Below are 17,324 nucleotides of genomic sequence, written 5' to 3'. Positions count from 1 at the left end.
AAATGTGTAGTAATGTATTGATATAAATTTATGTAATGTATAAAAATGTATGTTATGATACAGTAATATGACTACTAGACAGTATATGTATCAGTGGACAATGGAAGAGCTATGGTTGTCATCCAGGCTTTTGACATGGTCCCCCACAACATCCTTCTCTTTGAACTGGAGAGATATGGATTTGATGGGTGGACTGTTCAGTGGATAAGGAATTAGCTGCATCCAGAGGGTAGTGGTCAGCGGCTCAATGTCCAGATGGAGATCAGTGATGAGTGGTGTCCCTCAGGGGTCCATACTGGGACCAGTACTGTCTAATACCTTCATCAATGACAGAGACAGTGGGACCAAGTGCACCCTCAGCAAGTTTGCAGATGACACTGAGCTGAGTGATGTGGTTGATACACCTGAGGGACAGGGTGCCATTCTGAGGGACCTGGACAACCTTGAGAAATGAGCCCATGTGAACCTCAGGAGGTTCAACAAGGCCGGGTGCAAGGTTCTGCACACAGGTCAGGGCAACCCCCGGTATCAATACAGGCTGGGGGGGAAGCAATTGAGAGCAGTCCTGCAGAGAAGGACTTGGGGGTAGTGGTGGATGAAAAACTGGACATGACTTAGCAATGTGTGCTTGCAGCCCAGAAAGTCAACCATATCCTGGGCTACATCAAAAGCCAGAAAGTGTGGCCAGCAGGTCAAGGGAGGTGATTCTGCCCCTCTCTAAAAATGATCAGAGGGATGGAACACATCTCCTATTGAGGAAAAGCTGAGAGAGCTGGAGTTGTTCAGCCTGGAGAAGACTCTGAGGAGACCTTATTGCAGCCTTACAATACTTAAGGGACTTATAAGAAAGTCGAGGACAGACTTTTCAGTGGGACCAGTAGCAATAACACAAAGAGTAATGGTTTTAAACTAAAAGAGAATAGATTTAGACTAGATGAAAGGATGAAATTTTTTGTGATGATGGTGGTGAAACACTGACACAGGTTTCCCAGAGAGGCTGCAGATGCCCTATCCCTGGAAACATTCAGGGTCAGACTGAAAAGTTGCTCTGAGCAACTTTATCTAGTTCAAGATGTCCCTGCTCATTGCAGGCTGAACTAGATGACCTTAAAACATCCTTACAACCCAAACTGTTCTACAGTTCTGTGATTCTGTGATACAGGTATGTATCCAGATACATGTGTTCCAGTCTGAACATGTAGGTCCAGTTGCTGGATCATGTCTTTTTCAAGCACACGCCACAATTTTCAAGGTAAAACTTCATGAGTTTTTGCTTTTTTCCACTGCAGGCAAAAGGTAATGGAACTTGGTAGATGTACAAAAGACAAAGGCAGCAACAGCACACCACCACTGTGTTTCATTGGACTTTTGGAAGTTTCTTTTTAAGCATTGAGGGAGAAATAGATTAATTTGCTATTTGTGATAAGTAATCCATAGAAATTTAATGTTAATTGCAGCAAAAGTGAATAAATACTACCAATTTTACTGCCTTTTTCTTCCAGTAAGTTGTCACGTTTAAAAGCATCACAGTATTTGCCCTGCTTTGATTGAGGACGTTGGACTAGGCTATTTCCAGAGCTCCCTTCAAAACCAACTATTCTATTATGTCATGAAAAGATAACAGCATTTAAAGTCAGTATTTAAGATGTAAAAATATTCATAGCAAATTAATAAAAAAAGTATGTGGTAAGCGCCTAGAATTGAGGATCTTTTCTTCTTATGTTTTTTGCATAGTTACCCACAAGATAATCACAGCAAGTGGTGCTGTAAAAATATTAAGAATAATTTATTGTGCTTCATTTATATTCACAATTATTCTAAAGAATGCTTATCAGTTCTTATATGAATGAGTCTGCATAATATAGTACCCTTCAAAGTGCAAATGTCTCTGGAATTGCTAACAGCCTGAAATTGGAGTGGGCATAAAGAAGAATTAACTGGCCACAGATGGGAACTACCACTAGCGTGTTAGGCATGTATTATGACCTAAACTTTTGAAGTATCTGTCTGTGTAATTCTTGTTAAACACTCAGCCAGTTTGTCTTATTTTAAGGAAATTTTAGTTTATCAATTGATAGATTTGGTCTGCTGTGCTAGACAGCATGGATCATAGTTTTGTTGGTTCAACTCGAAATTATGGGAAGCACTTCTGTGCATGTCTGTCATTTCTTGATAAGTGTTTCCAGAGTTGCATGCAGCTGCTCACCCCTTCATAGGCATGTTCCTGAGAAGTGCTGTCTCCCCCATTATGAGCAACATAACAGCAGTTCTCATATAAAAGTTCCTGATCCTGCCTGGGTAAGTATTATTGAGTAAAAGGATACAGACGTTATCAATAAATAAGTAATAATAAGAAAAGATGGTGTCTTTGGAAGAGGATGATACATAGCATTACTTGACCAGCCATGCCTTTCTATGCGTGTCCTTTGCCTTTAACAAACATAAAGCCATTTGCGTTATCTTGATCATCTTTCACTGATGTGATTAACCATTTTTCATAACTTCTGTGAATAGGGCAGCATTCTCATTGTCATAGCAACTTTTGAAATCCTTAAAATATGACGTAAGATATGTTGTTTTGCTCTGAAATACAGTCCTAGTCAACTCCAAAAGTAGATCAGAAATGTCGTATTTGTCACATCTTACTGCTAGCGTAGTCAGATAGTTATGCACAAAGCATTACATCATCTTAAAAGAAGAGCTATCAAATCAGACTATCAGCTACTTGTATTTGTTTTCCAGAGGTATATTTTTCATTGAAATATTTGAAGACTATTGGAATTATAACTCCCAAACCCTAATTACTAGGGAGGTTGTGGGGAGAGGAATTGCAGTGGTGAAGAGGACAGAGCAGCAGCGGGTAGAAGGCTATTCAATACTAGAACTTCTCTGAGATCCTTTAAATAATCTCTTTAAATTGTCCATCATGGTTCCAGATTATGTGATTAGAAGCCTGCATAAATTTAAAGTGGGAGCACATTAAGGTATACTTACAGTTAAGGCTTAGAGACATAGGTATGGACATGATGTGTTCAGGAGGTGAAAACTCATCACTGCTTTATCTTACCTGGTATTCCTGGGAAACAAGCTTTCTGAACAGGCCAGATCTCCCTGGCATCAGAGCTGTTGCAGCAAGTAGATGTAGCCAGGACTGAAACTCTCAGTCACTCCACATGGTCATGCAAGATCCCTGCAGGACCTGCTGCCGGTGGAGTACCGACAAAGCAATCTGCTGCTGCATGGAAGGGCAAGAAGTTTCTGCTCTTGCTCTCCAGGGGTTTGTTACAGAGGGTGCTGTTCTGACAAGAGGGCTAGTGACTGCCCTGCTGCTCTTGCCTCTGCTGATGGGAAGTCTCTTCTAGGCCATCACCTTCCCTGGTGATGTAACTGCAGGATCTTCATTGGTTTCTTTTTCAGGATGAGGTGATCATTTTGCAAATAATTACAGGAATCTGTCTCTCCCCATGCCTTTATTACCATCTCCTCACAATGTTTGCATTTGCTAGAGCTTGGCCAGAAAAGGAAGCCTGAGAGCACCTCTTGGCCACTTCAGTTCAAAATCCAGTATCTTACTGCAACTCACTTCCAGTGGCCATTGAAGTGAGCCTCTGTGCTTGAAGTGGCTCAGCAGCACTCACATATTCCCTTTCACCACCTTCTTCCTGGAAACATCAATAGAGATACCTTGCAGGGTGAGCTGGGAGGGTAGAGGAAATGGGCCACTGGAAAAAAGCAAAAGTCACAGACATTTGCTAAACACGTGCCTGAGTCCTAAATGTTTTAAGTAGCATTCCCAAATAGACAAGTATGAAGGCAGTGAATTTATGTAAAAGTAAGGAAAGTATATAAAAGAGAGAAAGTGTAGGGAAGGAAAAGAGAGGGAAGAAAACAGTTTGGGTGGTAAGAAATATCGCTGTAGGCAGCAGTTAACATCATTCCTCTCATGATGAAAACACATATAACATTCGACCATAAATGTCTCTCCTGTTGTCAGTTCCTCTAGCTGTCAGTGTTACACTGTCCCAAACTAGGAGCAGAAGCACACAGAGATTACTTTCTCTGCCTGATGTGTACCATCAGGATTTGAAGATCATTTTCAGAGTGGGCATTTTTGATCTCTTTCCCTAAGAAGAACAAACAAAAGACTAGAAGGAGAGCTAATGCTCTGTGTGTGGTGGCAGTACCATATAGCAGTCAGCTTTCAAATAGTCATTATGCAAATATTTTTATTCTGCAGTGTAGTGAGAAGCAAATTATGCTTCTTCATCTGGTATTGAGCTTTACAAAAAGGCTGAGAGGATTTGTTGGGAGAAACTAAAATTGCTCCAGATTTCTTCTTGTCCTTATAATTCTTCCTCCAGCTGTAGCTTTAATTAGGAGTTCTGCAACAGCACCAAGAGTCTATCCCTCAATGCTAAGATTTGAACATTATAAATTTACACTGGCCTTGCATGTAAAGAAGGTAAGTTTGTGTTGTGGTTTGAGCCCAGAGAACAGCTAAGCACCATGCAGCTGCTCACTCATCCTTTCTCCCTCAAGACTGGGAAGGAGAAAATAAAGCAGAAGACTTGGGAATCGATGTAAGGACAGGGAGGGATGAGTCACCCATTATGGCCATGGGCGAAAGACAAACTTGTTAGGGGAAGAAAATTCAGACACTAACAACAGCACTTAACAGACAGAGTAGGACAGTGAGAAGCATTACCACATCTTAAGAACACCTTCCCCCCACCCCTTCCTTCTTCCTTGGCTCAGCTTTGCTCCCAGTTTCATTACCTCTTCCTCCCAGCAGTGCAAAGTCCAGGGAATAGGGGGTGGAATCAGTCCTGACACTCCTTCTTCCTCATGGATTCTTCCCCTGCTCCTGTGTGGAGTCCCTCTCACAGAAGACAGTCCTCTACAAACTTTCTCTGTCATGTGTTCTTCCCACAGACCCCAGACATTCCCAGGCTGCTCCAGCAGCCACATGTTGCAGTCCTCCCAGTGCTGAAATACAACAGCAGGCACTTCTTCCCACAGAGTCCCAGCACTCTTCAGGTGCAGTCACCTGCTCTGATGTGGGGTCCTCCATGGGCTGTGGATGGGCATCTGCTCCACCAGTGACCTCCATGGGTTGCAGGGGAGGTGCCTGCCATCTCACCAGTGGCTGCAGGGGGGTCTCTGCAGTGGCACGCCTCCCCCCCCTTCCCCTTCCTTTCTTCCACTGACCTCAGTGTTTGCATAGGTGTCCTCATAACTGTTCCTCACGAGTCCCCCAACTCTCTCTCAGGTTTCCTTTCTTAAATACGTTGTCACAGAGACACAGACACCATCACTGATTGTCTTGGCCTTGTCACAGAGGTAGGCCCAACTTGGAGCCAGGCGAGCTTTGAGAAACTTCTCATAGGGGGCCACTGCTGTAGCCCCCTCACCTGCTATCAAAAACCCTGCCACACAAAACCCAGCACAGTGTACAAAGATGAAACTTTTTTTTAAAGTTGTGTATAATTTTGGATATCAGGAAGATGGCCATTGTAATGTTTAAACTATGAGAAGTTAATTTAAATATGAGAGAAGTATATCCTTTCCATCCTCCTCTTGTGGACTGGAAAACATACAAATACATCCCTACCTAATGCTTCTAGGATATTTGTCCCTCTCATACAGCATTAGGAAGCACGGCTGGCTGACCGAATAGGTAATGGTAGACAGACATTATGAAATAACATATTTAATCTCTTATAATACTAATCCAGTATGGCAAGAAATGTTACTTTTCTTAATTTATTTAATATCACAGCCTGGTTTTGTTTCTTTGAGAAATTTCCATAATGTTGCTTTCACCAGACCCTATGAGAAAAGAACATAGTCTAGCCCAGAATCCACATGTACAAGCCACAATATTTCAGAATTGTTGTAGGAATTAAAGTAAATCTCAAACAGAATAATTAGAAAAGATTGAAAGCAAGTATCAATTTACACATTTAAGGGGTACAACTAATATACTGATAACACTGTCTGCTTCTTAGGAAGTGTTTATTCCCTTTCCTGAGTCGCAAAACTGTTTTATAACATGGTACATAATGAAACAGGGAAGTGTTAGCTGTTAGTTTAAAGCACAGAATACAAAATTCAGTCCCATTGTGGGGAGGGCACAGAGTGATGCCTACAGCTGATAAATGCATAGTATCACTTCAAGAAAAGGGAAAGAAACGAAGAATGCTTTGGGTTTCTCATTTCTGTTCTCTTTTTAGAAAATTATATTATTAGTAGTTGTAGCTACAGTTAGAATCACTGAATCATAATTTAGCTTGGAAGGATTCTCTGGAAGCTATCTATCCAATCCTCTGCTGAAAGCAGGGCTAACATCAAAGTTTGACCAAGTTTCTGAGGGCCTTCACCAGTGAAGCACTGAGCATCTAGAGTGGAGATTTCCACAACAATTCTGGGCAGCTAGTTTCTGTTCTTAACCATCATCATTGTGAAGATTACTTTTTCCTTGTGTCCATTCAAAATATTACTTTGTGCAAACTGCAACTATTGTTTCTCCTTTCTCTATAAATCATTGACAAGAGTTTGACTCTACCTCCCTGTATCCTCCCTGTAGGTAGCTGAATGCAATAATATTCTCTCTCTCCCCTTATCCACTCTATCCAGAACCAGTTCCTTCAACATTCCTCACTGTGTGTCTCACTGAGACAGCCCTCCATTCGACTCTCACCAGTTTCCTGGTGTCAGTGAAAAAGTCCTGTGCCTTCTACTTTAGACCTCTGAAGTGCCTGAGATAATAAGCCAGTCTGGCAGACAAGCTAATAAGCCCCACTGAGGAAGAGAATACATTAACCTGGGTTTGACTCTGTCCAATGTAATTACAGAGCACAGCTTTCCAGCTTCTTCCTGGTCCCGTGGCAGCTTGCAGAAGCTGTGACACTGCAGAACACCCAGGAGTGTATAAATTATTGCTGCTGTGGTGAGAGAAGTGTAGATCTATGAGCTGTATTTCAACAAGCAAACCTACAGCTCTTTGTCAGAAGCTGGTATCCTTTGAAAGTCTGGCTATTTGAAAATCAGAAATGTTCTAGCTTTATACATAATAGCTATATCCTCTTTAGTTAAAGAGGAAAGAAGAACATAATTAAAGCTAAACCAGTTACTCTAAAACCCTTTCTGGTTGTATGACATACAGAATCTTCTTTTTCTAAAAACTGTTTTTCAGCTCTTTTATCACAGAAACCTATGAAGGGAGAAGGAGATAGATGGTGCTATTTTAGGATAGTACGGAGGGATGTGTATTGTTTTCATCCTCTGGGTCTGAAGAAGCATCTAAAGCTATTTATGCTGCTTGGCAGAGTTATCTATACAACAGTAAAACATTCATTTCTATACTGTCTTAATGTATTAAAACAAAAAAATCTTAAAATTAAAGATTTTTTGCTAACTGCTGAATTTTATTTTTTCCTTAATATGAAAATGCTCCTCATGGCATTTGTCACAGGTATTTTCTGACAATCTTCTTATTTCTGCTGTCCCCTAAGGGCCACAGAATAGCTGTCATGAAAGCAAAAGAGGTGTCTTAGAAACCTGTTTTGAAACTCAACCTACAGATGTAAAACATGAAAGGATCAGTAGTCAGCTTCCCCTGATTATAAATATTATTAGCCTTCATGTACTGAGGTCTTTAATTAATAATACTAATTTCTTCAGCCAGTTATAAGTTCAATATAGAAGTCAGTTTTGTAACACATCTAAATTAAGTGGATTAAAATGTTCTTTACCACACTTTTCTTCTAGAGTTGTATTACTAATATCCTTTTCTAAACCATTAGGCAAAACTATTAAGAATAGAAAAAAATATGGCATTTTTAATACAAGATAGTTATGGCATTTGTAGGAATGTGTCATACACACACAGTTGCTATCATGCAGATTTATAGGACCTGTAACAAACAGATAACAGTGATTTAACAGTAATACAAAATACAGATTCAGGACAGTGGGGCTATGATAAACAGTTGATGCACATAACAAATTGTTTTCTTGTCCTGTCACCTTTCAATAGATCTCATGTTTGGGGCATTTATTTATTTATTTAGAGTAATAAATACCATAGTTTGTGACAGTCATTTGATCGCCAGGATTATAAACAGTTTGTTACATGTTTGGAATGATTTTTCCCTTGAGTAGAACTGGATTTAGAAAACAAAGTTTAGTTTCTATCCATGGCAGTTTGATCAGTTCAAAGACAGTCAAGTAACTATTCCACTCTGGTATTCTCCTGTTTTGCACCTGTGATTGATTAACATCTGGATTGGTGTGTGCTTGGAGTCCCATTAATTGTGTCTAGTTGACAATACCAAGAGGAAGCAGATAGGGAAGGCTGGAAAGTCTGGATGTTAGGCTAGTCAACAACACCAGGTTTTGCTGAGGAAGAAATCATCAAAAGCAAACCAGAAAAATAATTAATAGAAGAGCATAAAGAGAGGTGTTTTACAGTAGCAATGACTTCTAATATGTGTCGTATTGATTTGTATAGCCTTGTATTCCTTATGAGGGTCTTTGGTATCGCTTCTGGATTGAGCATTCAGCCATTCATTAATAATATTTTCATGGTACTTCTGTTGAAAGTATAATAGGTTGGAAATTCAATACTACTGAAAAATAGGGCTTTATTCTTTGGTTTTATGTTTTTAGGTTGTGGGGGTCTTTCGGCGAGGAACCTCCCTGTGTATGTAACTAAGGTGACAGAATATATGGTTTTAGAGGACTGAAGATGATATTCTTAAAAAGACTAATTCTTTGCTGTTTATTGTTAGCATGATTTGGATAAGTTACTAGAGAGAAACACTGTCATGAGCACTGGTAAAATTCCTGGTGATCTAGCCACATTTTAAAGGCAGAGCATTCTTTTTTTCTCTTACACAGTTCTTCCTATAATTCAAGTGATTTTTATAATATTTTTCTGTTGTCCCAGAATTTTTTTTATGGAACTAAAACAGCAAAGGAGTTTTAGTGATCATTAAATGCCTGTAATACTTCATTTCTAATCTATCTAAAATTTGATCTATCTATATATATTGGCTGCAAAATTTCATTTTCTATGAAGATCTGAGAGTTTGCATTTTACGTACATATTTTGATACTAGTAAGTATAATTATAATTTATAATACTAAGCTAAGAATTAAGTTGAAACTCAACTGCACAAAAATGTGTTGATAGCTAATTCTGTAGTTGATAATTGAAATAAAAATTTATATGAGCTTGTCCACAAAAATGTTGTACAGATGCTATCAAATGTAAGTGCTGTATCAAATATTAAGAATTCTAAGAGACTTCTTAATGAACAGTGCCTGTAAGAAGAAGATCCATAACAAAATTTGGAAATAATTTTGAATATCAAAGAAATACAGTGTCCTTATATTATTTGTGTGCTATGTTCACGTTCATGGTGCAGTGACATAAAAAAATAGCATTGATATCTAAATAGAAACAATGCATTTTCCTTCTGTAAATACTCGTATGTCCTAATGATGTCAGTAAAAATTGTAAGCTTCCATGTTCTAATAATTCCTTTCTTAATGTTCTGTTTTCTAGGTAAGTAGTCTCTGTATTCTTCATTAAACTGACAGAAAACCTAACATTCCTCTCTACCTTCTCGAAGTGCAACAAAAGAGGTAAAAACCAAGACAACAAAAATGAATGGCCATGTGGTAAGAATTCTGTTTGGTTTACATGCTCATCTACTTTATATTTTGGAAGAATGCAACCACACACATTAGTTTGTGTAGAATTGGTGAGAGGAGAGAAGCTGCGTACAGCAACTGTTCATGAAGAACAGTTCATGAAGAACATGCTCATTGTATTTGTGGGCTGCCCAGGCGAACTGCAGGCAGCACTCCCTCCTCTTGACAGCCCATGATGACATGATTAATGTAAAGGCTTTTTATTTTCTAGGAGGTTGAAATAGAGCATAACCAGAGAGTTTTGATGGCAGAAATCTTTGTATTTGACAGTTACTTGGATCATATCAAAGATGGAAGAAATTGCCCTTTTGGGAGAAGGGTTACATAAGCTATCTAAAGTGGGGGTGATGCTCTTATTATGAAGTACAATTTGACCTTGCTTCTTTGAAGGGAAAAAGGGAAGAACAAAGAAAAGTAAAAAGTGGGAAAAAATGTCACTAACTGTGGTTCCTGGCAGTTCTTCTTACATCCATTTGGTGAAGCAATCTCAGGTAAAACAGATGGCCTTCTGGGCTTCTCCAAAATCTGGCTGTCATGTGCTGAACTGAAGCTGTTTACAACATTACTGATAGTTTCTATTGTAGTTACAGGAATGCAGGATGCACCCTTAGCAAACTAGGACTGATTGCTTTTAGTTAGAAGGCCAAGGAAGAGAAAAAGAGGGAGAAGGAGGAAGCTAAAAAAAAAAGGTAATTACAATGAAAATGACACAAGTGAAAGTTTTTGCAGCAGAAACATGAAATCTCACACTACAGTGCTTTTCAGGACCTAACCAAAGATGTTGGAAGTGGTGATGTCACCTGGGAAGGTCCTCAGTGTGAGTTTAGTGGTACTGTAGGGGATTCCAGGGGTCCTGGGTATGACACAGAAGACTGCTGAACTGTCAGAGATGGATCCCCTCCATCTATGTGCTCTTTCCAGTACTTGGATGAATCCCCCAAGACTGGTACTGGCTTAGGAATCTCCACATGTTTCATTGCAGATCTCAAGACCTAGGGCTTGATAGTCATTAAAGCTTTCCTGACATAGGATTGAAAAATGATTAACTTTAATCTTGCATGAATTTTAGTTTGCCTAATTATATTCTGCCTATATTAAGTTGCCCTACACTTCTATTGACACACATACAGAGGCACAGGCACACACACATGTACCTGAAACAGTGACAAAAATTTAAATATTTTTGAGCTAGATGGAGTTTGGAAAATGGAAATGAAAATAGTTCCATTGAAAAGATTTCACCTGAAGAAAGATTCAAAGACTGAAGAGGAGAAGACTATAGACAGTCTTTATTGCAGCTGTAGGGATGTCTTGCCTAAAAGTAAAAAGAATAGGGTCAACATTTCCTTCATTATAAAGAATGGCTTCTTCAGCTTTTCAAAAACTGAAAATGTTCATGCAGGAATATTGCCTTATAAGGCTACAGTATTCTGAAAATAGGAGATTGTCATGTCTATTTTTAATGCAAACTTATTTTTGTCTATAATATGTAGTTAATTTATTCAATCCACTATTAAAATCAAGCATTCTTCCAATTAAAAAAAAAAAAAGATTAAAGGAACAACAGTGACAAATCAAAAGCCACACATATTGTTTGTATTCACACTTAATGTGTTCTTTTTGTGGTGTTTGATGCAGTTTTCTCTCTTGATAAATCTACACAGCTACTCTGTACTGAGATCTTTAAAACTTCTGTATTTGTTCTGAGACTGTTAGGCAGACTCATACTGCCTAATAATATAATAAAGACATAATTTTAAAGCTTTTCATAATAGCTCAAACATAATAGCTCAAACATAAAAAGGAAGCCTACAGAGGGTGGAAGCAAAGACAGGTAGCCTGCGAAAAATACAGAGAAACAGTCCAAGCAGCTAGGGATCAAGTTAGGAAAGCCAAAGCCCTTCTAGAATTATATCTGGCCAGGGACATCAAGGGCAACAAGAAAAGCTTCCATAGGTACATCAGTGATAAAAGGAAGACTAGGGAAAATGTCAGCCCTCTCCGTAAGGAAGTGGGAGTCCTGGTTACCCAGGATGGAGAAGGCTGAGCTACGCAATGACATTTTTACCTTACCCTTCACTGGCAAGGGCTCCAACCACACCACCCAGGACACAGAGGGCAAATGTGGGGTCTGGGACAAGAACCGCCCACTGTAGGAGAAGATCAGGTTCAAGACCATCTAAGAAACCTGAAGGTGCACAAATCCATGGGACCTAATGAGAAGCATCTGCGAGTCATGAGGCAACTGGCAGATGAAGTAGCCAAGTCACTATCCATCATATTTGAAAAGTGGTGGCAGTCCAGTGAAGTTCCCAGAGACTGGGAAACATAACCTCCATTTTTAAAAATGGAATAAAGGAAGATCTGGGGAACTACAGACCAGCCTCACCTCTGTGCCTGGCAAGATCATAGAGGGGATGCTCCTGGAAATTATGCTAGGGCACATGGAAAATAAGGAGGTGATTGTTGACAGCTAACATGGCCTCACTAAGGGCAAATCATGCCTCACAAATTTGGTGGCCTTCTACGATGGGGTTACAGGGTTGGTGGATGAGGGAAGAGCAACTGATGCCATCTACCTGGACTTGTGCAAAGCATTGGACACTGTTCCACACAACATCCTTGTCTCCAAATTGGAGGGACATGGATTTGAAGGATGGACCACTCAGTGGGTGAGGAATTGACTGGATGGTCGCACTGAAAGGGAAAACGGAATATGAGCCAGCACTCACAGCCCAGAAAGCCAACCGTATCCTGGGCTGCTTCAAAAGAAGTGTGGCAGTGAGGGAGGTGATCCTCCCCCTCTACTCTGCTCTCATGAGACCCCATGTGCAGTGCTGTGTCCAGCTCTGGGGCCCCCAACATAAGTAGGACACGGACCTACTAAAGCAGGTCCAGAGGAAGCCACAAAGATGATCAGGGCGCTGGAGAACCTTTCCTATACTAGTGCACGCAGTATAAGCCAAATAGGGAGAGCTTGAAGCCATGATGCAACACAAGAACTATGACATAGTAGCTATCACAGAAACGTGGTGGGATGCCTCACATGACTGGAGTGTCACAATTGATGACTACAAGCTCTTCAGGAGAGATAGGCAGGGAAGGAGAGGCGGTAGAGTGGCTCCAAGGAGACCTTATAGCAGCCTTCCAGTACTTAAAGGAGGCTACAGGAAGGTTGGGGAGGGACTTTTTATCAGGGGTTGTAGGGATAGGATGAGGTGTAATGGTCTTAAACTGAAAGGGTGTAGATTCAGATTAGATACACAAAAGAAATTCTTTACTGTGAGGGTGGTGAGACACTGGAACAGGCTGCCCAGAGAAGCTGTGGCTGCCCCCTCCCTGGCAGTGTCCAAGGCCAGGCTGGACGGGGCTTTGAGCAACCTGGTGTAGTGGAAGGTGTCCCTGCCCATGGCAGAACTAAATTATATTTAATGTCCCTTTCAACACAAACCATTCTGTGATTGTATGATATCATAATTTAGGTGCATAGGAGGTAACAATATTCAGGCAAACAGCATGGTTTAGTATGGAGTACATTGCTAAATCAACCTCTAGAGGGCAACATGGTGGTTCTGACATAGTAAAATTTATGTGGCTGTAATAGGGAAATGGAAAAGCTAATTAAGACTTCATTATAAGTAGTTTAAAATTTCATACAAACTACCTACTGTTCCTATATTTTGCTGCCTAAGATACTAAAATAATATATCCTTTTCTGAGCTGTCATGGAATGGAAAATGTCTTGCTTGGGGATTTAAAAAAAAATATATTTTGCTTTGTAATTTTATAACAAAAAAAAATTAGTAACTAGCACAGTACTGTAAAGCTTTTTTTAAATGAAAGAATATACTGTCCCACAATATTTTCCTTCAAAATAATGCATTGCATGTGAAAGGAGAGTTTTAATGTGCATTAGAATATATATAACTCCCGCACCCCATGACTATGTGTCCATTGCCTATAACTTTAAGCTTCTTTATTCTCATTTAAAACACCCTTTCGGGGAGAGGTGTGAGTCCCATGATATAGTAAAATTCAACTGTGAAACATGGATCTGACAAACCTTGCACTGTTTGTAGAAGAACATTTCATAGTGCTGAATGCTTTCTGACAGAAAATAAGGTTGAATCTGACTTTTGTGAGTCACTTCACAAGCAGTTTGTTGAGAACTGGCTACTGCAATTCCTTTATTACCATCCTCAGAGCATAAATAATAGAACTGTTCAGAAAGGTGTCCCTAAGAGAAAAGGAATTGGGGCTTGGAAAGTAGAATGAGTTCCTTTTTACCAAGCAAAATAAACAGGCATATTTCAGGTAGGGTCTTTATTTATTTGTGCAGGGACCATTCAACTGTGCAAACTGTATTATTTAGGTAATATCTTGTGTATGTGCACAACAGCTTTCAGTTATCTCATGCATGCACAAGTGACAGTGCCGAGAAATGGCACAAACATAATTGTGTGCTCATAAACTTAGACCAAGCTGAACTAAAATGCAGCCTTGCTTTGGAGTTGTTTTTTTTTTTTTAACCTATTATTTTTGTTTTTTCAGTATTGACATTTTAACTGGAATAGTTCTAGCTACTTCTACTAATGTTTTTCTAACATGTTTTGTCAAACCAATTTAATATGCAGCTGTTCTGTTAGAGGAAGACTGGATGCAAGACATGTATTTAGTAGCAGAGTCTTACCGACTTAAAAGCTTGAGTATTAGAATTTTTTTTTTTAAATGAAACTTTTGTTGTCAAGCGTACAGTGGGCTTTTACTGGGTTTAGAATGCATTTTCCTTGTCATTTCCATACTTGCTGCATTGTAGTGTAGACACAGAATTAAACACTGGAAATGTGTTCTTCAAAAGAGCAAATAACATACCTTCTTAGAGGCAGTTAAAAGAACTAAAGCTGTGTACTCATAGGGACAGGAGTGTATTCATAGTATTGGAACAAATGTGCTAATAAAAGAGAAGCAGTCATGGGTAGTGTGTGCTATGCTGATGACAGCAGAAATGGAAGTGTACCTAGTTTGACTTGCTGAAGCTGAGATAAGCTCAGAATCTTTGTTCGTATCTCCATTTGAGGCAAATACTCTCACATGTTTAAGACAACATCAGATAATTAGAAAGGAACATACTGCAGACTTTCCATATTTGGAATGTATGTAAAATGCCTCATACCACATAGTTTGTTCAGAGACTGCTGAAAAATCCCAGTACAAATAAATCTGGACTATAGGGCTAGCTGATTTTGGTCTCTCTTGAAGATATAAAATACAAGGTATCTAGAAGGAAATTGTGGGAGCTGGGTTTTTCTATTTAATTTTGGGTTTGTGGCTGATATTAAGGTAGTAATCTTTTAACAGACTTTTCTAAATTACACCACTGAGTAAGTAATAAGAAGACAGTTTTCTATTCCTACAACACGAGATTGTGGCAGTTCATATCTTCTGCACCCTCTGTAAAAAAATGTCATGGCTGTTGGATGCCATTCACAACAATGTTTTAATATCGTCCTGTTGAGTCCAGAAGAGTAGTTTCCTGCCTCTTCCTCAAGTTGGATGGCTTTACTCAATTCGAGTTTGGACCTGGAACTAACATGCACAGTACAACATGCCAGTCTGCACCCTGTCACCAGAGATCCACAGGAAATTTTCAGCATTGCTGAGAAACCATGGATTTCCCTGCTCCTCTTCCTGTCATTCCCCTCTCTCATCCCCTCCTGCCCTGTTTTCTCAGCAGAACTCTATTCCTCATCTTCTCCCCTGTTCCAGCATCCTTTGGACATATGCTCTGTCTGTCCTCCCCAACCTTGTGAAATATAAGACTAGCAAAGGCTAAGAATACAGTCCTTATTACAGCTTGCTTCTTGTTCTTTTTTTTTTTTTTTTTTTTTTTTAAAGAGAATGGCATAAAAAGCTAGTTTGGGAAATCTGTTTAGATTGTTAAGTTTCTGGACATTTTATTGGACTTTACTGTTGTTAGTATCTCTGGATAATTTCATTACATTTTTGTTATTAGGCCACAAAGTGGCAGAGCAACAACAGCGGTATCTATTAGATCTTTTTTTCCATTCCTTCTGTAGAGATTTATTCTAGAATAGTTTGTGTATTTTTAAGCTTAAGTGTGATGTTCAAGACAGGACTTGCTTTTTCAGTGGAGGCTTCCAGAACAAAAGCTTGTCCTGTCTCCAAATATTTTAGTCTTCTAAAAAGTGAAAATCATATTTTGAGACCTTGCTCATGTAGTTGTACATTACTATATCATGATGCTATCCTACAAAATTTAACTCTGGCTACTTCTACATCTTAGCCTTTTCTGCCTCAAGAGTTTGTCACTGAAATGAAACTGACTTGCCAGGCATAAGCCATGGTGGGTCTGATGCTTTTTAGTTGCTAGGGTTCCCAATAGAAAATTTGCCCCTATTCTGAAACCGTATTTGGATGAGGCCACATCTTCTGCACTCTGGTTGTGTAGGTAGAGAGTGCAGGTAGATCTGTATAGTTGGTTTGGAAAGGATCTACAATGTACAATGACTACATCCAGAATAGAAATTTAATCTACTTACCTAGCTCCAAGGTCTGATTTCACGTTATGTTCAGATACTTCATCCAAATGCAAAGTCACCACAAGTGAGTCTGTTACGTACTTTGCACCAGAGAAACAAAGAATGTTTCTCTTCATACCAAAGAATGTGTTCCTGCCTGAGACTTAAAATCACCTCCCTGTCTCATTTTGGCCTTTTCCAAACTGCTCTGGTTAGACCACTGCTTTCTGCAGATTTTTTCTTCCAATGGCTACTTCCTCAACTGAAGAGTAAAAAGGCTTTGAGCACAATAGTGGCCAAATCTCCCTGAAGGCCTCTTCACAGCAACATGAACTGAAATTAGTTCTTGAAGTGGTTGTAGAATTCCACTGAAATCAGGGTATTCATTCACCAGTAATATCTTCAAAATTTTACTTTGAGCCTTGGTTTGTTATATCAAAAGAACAGCACTATGCAGGGTCTTCTCTATGATTTTTGAAAAAGAGCTCAATTTTTCAAGGGTGACAAAGTCTGTCTGAATAGATAAGAAGACCGTAAGTTCCTCACTATCTTTTTGAGTTCTGTCCTGCTATGATAACAGAGTGTATCTTCCCATCAAAGAAGAGAGTATCAATCCCATCAAACATGAAAGCTTGCTTCATCCCCATTCAAGCAAGACTGCCATATTGGAGGTAGAGCAGTTCTCAAAATGTTCAAACAATCTACATGATGTTCAACTGTGTCAAACATATAAAGTTAAAAAGATCATATGACAAGTCTAAGAGTGCCATTACAGTCTTTTCTGACTGATTGTGCTGGCTCTTCTCATTTCCACCATCCTGAGGGGGTAAAATCTGTCAGTTGTCCACAATAGGATCTACACTGACACAGAAAACAAAATGGATTGTGACCTTTATAATTCACCCAAATTCAGCACCAGAAATAAGTTGCCTACCTTTGTCTCAGTGCTTTGCAGTGCAGTTTTCCTAATATGACATCATGTGTCATCTGATGATTGTTCATAGTTTTAACCTCAACCATAGAGGACATTCAAATGTTGGCAATTGTCACTCCTAGCTTTTTTAA

At 39.4% G+C, this 17,324-nt stretch overlaps 1 protein-coding gene across 7 annotated transcripts in view; it reads left to right on the top strand.

The window, feature by feature from the left end:
• The window catches only part of PDE4D (phosphodiesterase 4D), a 633,293-nt gene that overhangs the window by 387,711 nt on the left and 228,258 nt on the right, over positions 1–17,324 (top strand). Inside the window, exon 2 of one of the 7 annotated variants that reach the window (XM_074932343.1) lies at positions 9,572–9,687. The exons of the other annotated variants lie outside the window; for them this stretch is intronic. Coding sequence (XP_074788444.1) covers positions 9,677–9,687 — 11 coding nt within the window. The 5' untranslated portion in view covers positions 9,572–9,676. The remainder of the gene's footprint in view (positions 1–9,571; positions 9,688–17,324) is intronic. 7 annotated transcript variants of the gene reach the window in all.

The sequence above is a fragment of the Athene noctua genome, chromosome Z (assembly GCF_965140245.1).
Source record: "Athene noctua chromosome Z, bAthNoc1.hap1.1, whole genome shotgun sequence".
In the NCBI taxonomy this organism is placed as follows: domain Eukaryota; kingdom Metazoa; phylum Chordata; class Aves; order Strigiformes; family Strigidae; genus Athene; species Athene noctua.
This window is presented reverse-complemented; position numbering and strand designations above follow the sequence as displayed.